This window comes from Borostomias antarcticus, assembly GCF_949987555.1.
Source record: "Borostomias antarcticus genome assembly, chromosome: 13".
NCBI lineage: Eukaryota > Metazoa > Chordata > Actinopteri > Stomiiformes > Stomiidae > Borostomias > Borostomias antarcticus.
The window spans coordinates 20,019,952-20,029,951 of record NC_140246.1 but is presented as its reverse complement, the minus strand read 5'-3'; the positions used below and the strand labels follow the sequence as shown (position 1 = coordinate 20,029,951).

The window sequence follows — 10,000 nt, the reverse complement described above, 5'->3', positions numbered from 1 at the left end:
TCCGTGTCCTCGGCAGAAATTCGCCTTCCTTTCCGGTGGGGGTTGGCCTCCGCCAGGGCTGCGCTTTGTCACCAATCCTGATTTTCATGGACAGGATATCGAGGCATAGCCATGCGGACGTGGGTTTGCAGTTCAGTGAGCTGGGGATCACGTCACTGCTATTTGCAGATGATGCGGTCCTGATGGCATCATCTGCCTGCGACCTCCAGCACTCTCTGGATAGGTTCGCAACTGATTGTGAAGCGGCTGGGATGAGAATCAGCACTTCTAAGTCTGAGGCCACGAGTGAGGGAACCATGGAGAGGGAGCTTGGCCGGAGAATCGGAGCAGCTGGTGCGGTTCTGCAGTCGCTTTACTGCACTGTTGTGACGAAAAGAGAGCTGAGCCAAAAGGCAAAGCTCTCGATCTACCGGTCTATCTTCGTCCCCACCCTCACCTATGGTCATGAAGGATGGGTCATGACCAAAAGAACGAGATCACGGATACAAGAGGCTGAAATGAGTTTTCTCCGGAGGGTGGCTTGGGTCTCCCTGAGAGATCGGGTGAGAAGTTCAGTCATCCGGGAGAGACTCGGAGTAGAGCCGTTGAGAACATTGAGAGAACACTCAGTCTAGAACAGCAGCGAAAGTCCACGCCCTGCGTGAGATACCGTAGGAACACCTGGGTTCAGTCACAACCAGGGTTAGCTAAATAAGTCACAATAGGCTGAAAGTGTGTGTGTGTGTGTGTGTGTGTGTGTGTGTGTGCCTTAGCAGCTGAGACTGAGCTTCACAGACAGCTCCACTGACGCGTCTCTCAGCCGATAACAATGACCTGTCTGCCAACCCCGACCTCTGACCCCTGGCCCTGCCCCCACCGACGCTGCCGCCGGCAAAAATACTCTGAGCAGATGGCCAGATCTCTCTCTCTCTCTCTCTCTCTCTCTCATCCTCTCTCTCTCTCGTTCTCTCTCTCTCTCTTTCTCTCTCTATGTCTGTCTTACTACCTTTACTGTCCAGCCTCCACGGATGTTACTAGTGTCTAGGGTTGATATATAGCACCTATGTGTGTGTGTGTGTGTGTGTGTGTGTGTGTGTGTGTGTTTCAGTGAGTATGACTCTCAGTCCACAGTGTGAGGTGTTACAGAACACAGTCCTGAGAAGCCCTTTATACCAGCCTGACCCCACAGTCCTGAGAAACTCTTTATACCAGCCTGACCCCACAGCCCTGAGAAACTCTTTGACCCCTGACCCCACAGCCCTGAGAAACTCTTTATACCAGCCTGACCCCACAGTCCTGAGAAACTCTTTATACCAGCCTGACCCCACAGCCCTGAGAAGCTCTTTATACCAGCCTGACCCCACATCCCTGAGACGCTCTTTATACCAGCCTGACCCCACATCCCTGAGACGCTCTTTATACCAGCCTGACCCCACAGCCCTGAGACAAGAACATCGCACTACATATTGCTTACTGTACATATGCAAGAGTACATTCCCTACTGGAGACAAGAGCGCGCGCACACATACTGTACACACGCGTGTGCACACACACACACATACACATTACATTACATTACATTACATTACAGTCATTTAGCTGACACTTTTATCCAAAGCAACTAACAATAATTGTATTTAACGTAGGAAAAGCCAAAGTACTACAGTACTTGCCAGAACTCACCAGTGCATCTCCTTTCTAAAACAAGTGACTAAGAGCATAATCTAGTACTGAAGGCAAAGTGGAAGAATAAAATACAATCGGTGCTTAAGAGGGATGATCGTTGTAGTACTTATACACACACACACACACACACACACACATATGCGCACGCGAGCATAGTGTGGTGTACAACTGTTGGAGCTGATGGGCCAGCTGCGAGTACTGGGGAGCGATATGATTGGTCGGTGGCTGATCTGAGCATACAGTAGTTTAGTCACACAGGCCTCAGAGAGAACAAGAGCCAGAGGCTCAAACTGATCTGATCACCTGTTACTACACACACACACACACACACACACACACACACACACACACACACATACATTCATACACACACACACACACACACACACACACACACACACACACACACACATACATACATACACACACACGCATACAAGCACACACTCTCACACATATACGCGCATACACATAGAGTACACACACACACACACTCTGTCGTTTCTTACTGTACACACCTTCGTTCACACACTTGCTTGGCTTGTCGCACCTGCTCGCCACGACGTCACGCTCAGTGTGAAGCGAGGCCGGGGCTGAAGATGTGGGTGACATCACCCTGTTGAAGGAGTCGTTGCACTGCATCCTGGGAGCTGGTCGAGCTGCACACAGGGCTGAATATGACAGAGGATCCAGGACCTCGACACTGAACAACAAGGCCCATATGAGCAAAGGGGTAAACAAGAGATATTGATAGTCAGCCTGTGCCCTTATGTAACGTTATGCAATACTGGCAGTTTTCATGGCGACCTGTGAACTGATAAGTGGGTCTCTTTCACCCCCTTGTGGAATTGGCGGAAATTGCTCTTTGCCTTTTTTTCCTGGAATCTTTTTTTCCCTGACTCACACTGAGGTTTTATTTGAAATGCACTTTTTACTGTGTGATGGTGTCTGACATTTGGAGAACAGAGATTAATACCATGATTGTCTCTGAGCCATTTGGAACACAGCTTTTTTGGTATTATGAATCCCAAGTAAACCATTAAAACCTGAACTCCTAATCTAGACACCTGGTAGAGATTAAACCACTAGAACCTTAAATCTAATCTAGACACCTGGTGGATATTAAATCACTAGACCCTAAACTGTAATCTCGAAACCTGGTAGAGATTAAACCATTAGAACCTAATCTCTAATATGGACACCTGGTAGAGATTAAACCATTAGAACCAAATCTCTAATATGGACACCTGGTAGAGATTAAACCATTAGAACCTAATCTCTAATATGGACAACTGGTGGAGATTTGTGATTATTAGATGGGGTCCATGGATCGCATTCCAGCTCCAACAGTTGGCCTGATGGGACCATTGCATCAGGTAGCCTGAGTGAGCAGACCCACTGTGACTAGCCTACTGGACTGGACAATAACCTGCTTTCTTCTCTCCACTTTTGGGACTGTTCCAGTTGGTCTTATCAAAGTCTGGACAATGACATGACATGATCAGTGATCAAGTGATCACTCCTGAATAACAGGCCAATCCACTTCAAGTCATAAACACAGAAAATACTGATATATTTTATATATTTATATATTTATATTTTACCATTAGATGGCGACAAAAAACATATCTCACTCCAGTGAATGTCAATGTTTAGTATGAAGACAACTGCATGTGAGTGAATGTGACAGATGTTTTCCGATATTCCATCACTCTTACCACAAACCTACCCATAAACCCTTGTGACGGTTTGACCTATTTACCCAGTGGAGGATGCATGAGGAAAGGTCAAAGGTCAGCGATGCTGGAGAGGTGGGGGTGGATAGAGACCATTGGAAGTGTGTTCATCTCCCCTCCCTCCATCCCCCCAGCCCAGGCTGGCCAGGACATCTGATTATTACACATCTAGTGGAAAAAACATGTTGAAATCATTATCTTGCTCCCTCAAAGGTCATGCTTTCAACTCCAGAAAAAGAGACGTGCATTTTTTGAGAGAGACACGTCAATTTTGACTAGATCTTGCCAAACACAGTTGGGTGGATTCACTAAAACATGGCCTAGAGAAAACCGCCCCAGTACCTGGTCTTAATGTTCAAAAAATCTCAAAGTTTTCAGTGACATTTTAAATAATTCATATCTAGATTTTAACAGAATGTAGGTGAAAAGAAGCCCAAGTTATGCCTCCTCAAAGACTCCGCTTTTTGAGCATCTCTGGTAAAAAGCAAAGAATCGCTCAGAATTCCGTGAGGTGCAGCCAGTCAGCCGACTGAGGTTAGGGGTCGGGTCTGTTTCCAGGAACCACTTGTCACATCCGTGTCACCGCTCAGATGCTAATTCCTTTCCTCAGCGGGGCAAACAGTAGCCATGCTAAAACTTACTCTAACCTTTGACCTTTCGTCTGTGCTCTTCTCTCCTACCTCCTGGTTCTCGCAATTCATCCTCAGGATTCCAGTGTTGTGGAGGGTGGGTGAGAGAATTCCTCCTACAGATATGGATATTTAAAGAGTCGTCTCCTGGGCTGGAGTGTGTGTGTGAAAACTTCCCACAGAGAACAGACTCTTAAATAGGTCATTAAAGTCAGCCATTCCCCCGGTTAGACTGTGTGTGTGTGTGTGTGTGTGTGTGTGTGTGTTTGTGTGTGTGTGTGTGTGTGTGTGTGTGCGTGTGTGTGTGTGCGTGTGTGTGTATGCGTGTGTGTGTGTGTGCGTGTGTGTGTGTGTGTGTGTGAGTGTGTGTGTGCGTGTGTGTGCGTGCGTGCGTGTGTGTGTGTAAGTGAGTGGGTTCAGGAGGTCTGTAGGCTACTGTCACAGGACTGCTTGCCTCAGCAGTCTTGATTCTCTCTGTAGGTTGGCAGACATGTTGTATTGTGGATAACTCAGACTTGGGCTTTAACATCTAAGGACCCCAACTACACACACAGGTAAGAAGACAGAAGACCATAAATCTAATACGTACAGTAGGACTGTGCATGTATTTCCATGGTGATTACCTGCTTGTGTAACTGCTATACTTGGGTATTACAAACTCATTTCAGACCGGAAAATTACAACTTAATATTACATAATAAGACATTTTGAATCGTCTTTCATGCACACACCTTGAAATCGGGAAAATCTATATAATTTTTAATACATTTGAAACAGTTGCTACAGTATGAATTTTGATTAAGATTGACAGATTTTGTTGAATGTTTGCTGTCAATTGAAATCCTCTGATATGAAGCACAGTATTGTGTTGATAGCAACATCTCATTTGTACATGTTTATTTGCCAGATGAAAATGAAGATGGTCACTCTGCTGTTGTTGGTCCTGGTGATCTCTGGTCATTCACTCACACTCCAACCCAGTAAGCATTTAACGAGGACCCTGCCTGCCCCTAACACAACCTGCCATCAGAACCTGCTTGTTTTATTTCATGGGGACTCTCTGTCATCACAACCACATCTGGTTTGGTCTGACTCTTTTTTCCTCCATATTGTAGGTTATGGATATAATTTCTTCTGTTACAAAGCTCTTGGAAATTAGAGAATAAATAAATAAATGTATTAATGCAATAATCTTTTATCTAATAATTATTGGGTATAATGTGTATGTCATATTGTATGTCATATTACATGAAACAACATAATTCTAGAGACAGTCAAGATCTTTTTAGTGAAGATTGTGAGACATTGTGTTGGTCCTGGTGCTGTATTGAATGGATATAAACATGATGGTACCTGATTGTATTGATGCTCTGGATATAAACATGATGGTACCTGATTGTATTGATGCTCTGGATATAAACATGATGGTACCTGATTGTATTGATACTCACACTAAGTTCCCTCTTTCTCCAGGGCTGGATGTCTACGAGCTCGCAGAGCCAGGAGGAGAAACAGATCCCTGGTCTGACTGGAGACATGAGAGGCTGAAAAACACTCCCATGGCCGAGGAGGAGGAGGAGGAGCAGGAGGAGGGGCGTCAGGTTGAAGAACTGACTGACGAGAGCAGAGAGGAGCAGGACCTGATGCCTGAGACCTACCCTGGAAACAAGGAGGGAGGAGATGAGAGGAAGGAAGGAGAGAAGGAGAGTGAGGAGGGACTGACTCCTGAGAGAAAGACTACAGAGGAGGACAGAAGGGTGGAGGAAGAGAAGAGGGAGAGAGAGAAGGAGAGTGAGGAGGGACTGAATCCTGAGAGAAAGACTACAGAGGATGAGAGAAGGGTGGAGGAAGAGAAGAGGGAGAGAGAGAAGGAGAGTGAGGAGGGACTGACTCCGGAGAGAAAGACTACAGAGGAGGAGAGAAGGGTGGAGGAAGAGAAGAGGGAGAGAGAGAAGGAGAGTGAGGAGGGACTGACTCCTGAGAGAAAGACTACAGAGGATGAGAGAAGGGTGGAGGAAGAGAAGAGGGAGAGAGAGAAGGAGAGTGAGGATGGACTGACTCCGGAGAGAAAGACTACAGAGGAGGAGAGAAGGGTGGAGGAAGAGAAGAGGGAGAGAGAGAAGGAGAGTGAGGATGGACTGACTCCGGAGAGAAAGACTACAGAGGAGGAGAGAAGGGTGGAGGAAGAGAAGAGGGAGAGAGAGAAGGAGAGTGAGGATGGACTGACTCCGGAGAGAAAGACTACAGAGGAGAAGAGGAGGATGGAGGTAGAAAAGACAGAGGAGGGATTGACTCCTGAGACGGAGGAGAAGAGGCAGGGAGGAGGAACTGTAGCTGACAAACAGGGCGGGCTGAGAGTGGAGGGGGTGGAGGAAAGGGAAGAGCAGGAGGTTGATGAAAAGAAGGAGCAGGGCGTTGAGGAAGAGGAGAGACAACTGGTGGCAGGACTTGGTCTTTATGAGGAAGAGGAGGAGCTGAGAGAGTCAGACAGACAAGAGGGTGGACAGACACAATCCAAAGAGGAATCTAAGGATGTCCAGGAAAATAAGAACGAGAGAGAAGAAAATAGAGAGCTGAGACAGGAAGACGGAATGAACGGAGAAGACAGAATGAAAGGAGAAGACGGAGGGAGCGAGGAAGGACACCAGGGGGGAGAGGACGGAGAGGAACCAGAGGGAGAGGTTGACGAACAACTGGCTGCGACTAATCTGGACGATAAGAGCGAAGAGGAGTATTTAATTGTTACACATCTAGACCCTCCACCCCCATTTAGTACAACCTTCCTGTCATTAGAATATGTCACAGCCCCTTCAGTGGCAAGTCAAGATGTCAACCAAGTCCTTGATCCTCCCACTGACCCCGCCCCCGTCTCCCAGGATGATGTCACTCCTTCCCCGGTCACGCCCACTTCCCCTTCCCAAGCATTCATTTTGTCTTCCATTCAAGGTATCCCTGGCTCACTCACTGCTCCCATACCTGATTTCACCTCTAAGCCTCTGGATCTACCTGTCAATCATATCCATGGCCTGGCCCAAGAAGAGGAGCAGACCATCTCATTGGTTGAAGGTGATCTCACCGAGGTTCAGAATGTGACAGAAAGCCCTCAGCCCCACCTCAGAGAACAGGAGGGTTTTGTTTCTAAGGCGATGGAGGTCAAAGTTGGCCCAACTGACAAGGTGTCCATCAACAGCAAACAGGCAAAAAAGACCAAAGCCACACCCAAAAAGTCTAAGCCCACAACCAAGGAACTTAAAACTACACCCGAACCAAAAGAGACAAACTCCACAGCCAAAGAGCTAAAGCCAACACACAAATCAAAGAAGATAAAAACTTCAGTCACAGTGAAGGAAACAAAAACCACAAATAGAGAACTAAAAGCTGCCAAATCCAAAAAAGACCCTGAGCCTACACACACACCAGGCATGATCAATTCCACAGCCAGAACCCTAAAACCTGCATCCAAACCAAAAGTATCTGAAGTTATATCCGAGACCAAACCAGAGGAATCTACACCAAAAGAACTACTGCTGCCACAGACTACACCCAAACCACAACTCACACAACCAACGGCCAAAGCAGCACTGCCAAAGCCTACACCCAAAGTATCAAAGACAAAACCTACACCCAAACCACAACTCACAAAACCTACAGCCAGAGCAGTCGTGCCAAAACCTACACTCAAACAGCTTCTGACAAAGCCTACAACCAAAGTATCAGACACAGGGCCTACAGCTAGACCACAAATCACACAGCCAGCAGCCAGGGCAGTAGTGCCCCAACTCAAACCACTTCTCCCAAAGCCTACACTCAAACCACTTCTGCTAAAGCCCACATCCAAGCCACTTCTACCAAAGCCCACACCCAAGCCACTTGTGCCAAAGCCTACAACCAAAATACCAGAGGCTAAGCCTACACTCAGACCACTTCTCCAAAAGCCTTCACCAAAAATATCAGAGACAGGGCCCACGCTTAGACCACAACTCACACAACCAACAGTTAGAGCCACATCCAAACCGCTTCTACCAAAGCCCACATCCAAACCACTTCTACCAAAGCCCACATCCAAACCACTTCTACCAAAGCCCACATCCAAACCACTTCTACCAAAGCCCACATCCAAACCACTTCTACCAAAGCCCACATCCAAACCACTTTTACCAAAGCCCACATCCAAACCACTTCTACCAAAGCCCACATCCAAACCACTTTTACCAAGGCCCACATCCAAACCACTTCTACCAAAGCCCACATCCAAACCACTTCTACCAAAGCCCACATCCAAACCACTTCTACCAAAACCCACATCCAAACCACTTCTACCAAAGCCCACATCCAAACCACTTCTGCCAAAGCCTACACACCAAGTATTAGAGACAAGACCTACACCCAAACCCCAATGGACACAGCTTACATCTAAAACACAACTCACCCAACCAACCACCAAAGCAGCAGTACCAAAGCCTACACCAAACATCAAGCACACTGCCCAAAGTTACAAGAAAAAGAAAAGCAAGCAACAAAAGAAAGGCAAGAAAAAGGAAAAGAAAGGCAAAGCTTTGAACAAGGAGAACAGAAGAAAAAAGATCAAACAGGAGTTGAAAAAAGTCTCAGCACCAACAGAGTTACCTTACTTCCAAGACGACTACTGTCCTCCGGAGTGTGCCTGTTATGGACGGTAAGAAAAGCATCTGATGTGGCCTTAAACTGCTTACATCAGATATAAACTTCATGTATCATTTACATGCTCAAAGGTGGTATTGGAGAGAAAATGTATACCGCTGTCTCATACATCATTCTTATGCTATGCCATGTTATTCTTTGCTATGCTTTGCTATTCTTCACCATGATAATATAAATATGCAATGCTGTACTGAGCGGTATTACAGTATGCTATGTACCATTGACACCTCCTGTTTTTCCAGAGTGGTCCAGTGTTCAGACAAAGGCGTGGACAAGGTGCCATATGGCATTCCCTACAATGCACGCTACATCCTCCTGATGAACAACCACATCGACAGCATACAGCTGGATCTGCTCCACGAGTACGTGGCCATGGAGTTCCTGGTGCTGAGCAACAACAGGCTGACAGACGGCTCCATCGAGGGGGCATTGGAGGGGATCCCTGCCCTCAAGCGCCTTTATTTGGACAGGAACCTCCTGGACAGTGTGCCAACTGACCTCCCGGCATCCTTGGAGGAGCTACGACTGGATGCTAACAAGCTGAGTATCATGTCAGAGTCTGCTTGGGAATGTTGCCCCGGTCTGCTGGTCCTCAGCCTCAGCAACAACAGCCTGGGCAACGGGTCGGCCTCTCTTCCCGCTGGGGTGCTCTCTCCTCTGGAGAACCTGCGTACCCTCAGCCTGGACCACAATCAGCTTGCCTCAGTACCACTAGGCCTGCCACTTTCTATCAAAGAGCTGTACCTTCGTGGGAACGTCATTAAGCGCTTCCCTGGTGAGGCTTTCATTGGGAATTCTGAACTACTGGTCCTGGATCTCAGCGCGAACCAGCTTACTAACAAGGGATTGCACAAGGACTCTCTCCTCAACGCTACTCACTTGGAGAGCCTCAACTTAGAGGGCAACCGTCTGAAACAGGTGCCCCGCCACCTCCCTCCCTCGATTAAAACCCTCAACCTGGAGGGGAATCTCATCTCCTCCATCAACAAGGCGGCCTTCCTCGCCTTGATGAACCTGGAACACTTGGGCTTGGCGAGGAACAAGATCTCCAGAGTGGCCCCTGGGGCGTTCCGAACACTGCCAGTTCTGCACCAGCTGGACATGTGCCACAACGCCCTGCGCCAGGTGCCCAGGCAGCTGCCCCCGGGGCTGCACTCAGCAGCACTCACCCACAACAAGATCAGCTCGGTCCCCCGGGACGCCTTCTGCTGGGGCGGCCCCACACCGGCTCTGAGCAGCCTGGTGAGAGTGCAGCTGGAGCACAACCTGGTCGACCTGGGGAAGCTGGAC

The 10,000-nt window shown here is 47.8% G+C and overlaps 1 protein-coding gene across 1 annotated transcript in view; it reads left to right on the top strand.

Annotated features, from left to right (window-relative positions):
* Positions 1–7,176: 7,176 nt before the first annotated feature.
* LOC311317043 (keratocan) overlaps positions 7,177–10,000 on the top strand; it is a gene marked incomplete at both ends in the record, with an annotated part of 2,875 nt that continues 51 nt past the window's right edge. The window contains 3 exons of the mRNA XM_084448041.1: positions 7,177–7,227; positions 8,437–8,705; positions 8,953–10,000. The exon at positions 8,953–10,000 is cut by the window's right edge and continues 51 nt beyond it. Coding sequence (XP_084304167.1) covers positions 7,177–7,227; positions 8,437–8,705; positions 8,953–10,000 — 1,368 coding nt within the window. The remainder of the gene's footprint in view (positions 7,228–8,436; positions 8,706–8,952) is intronic.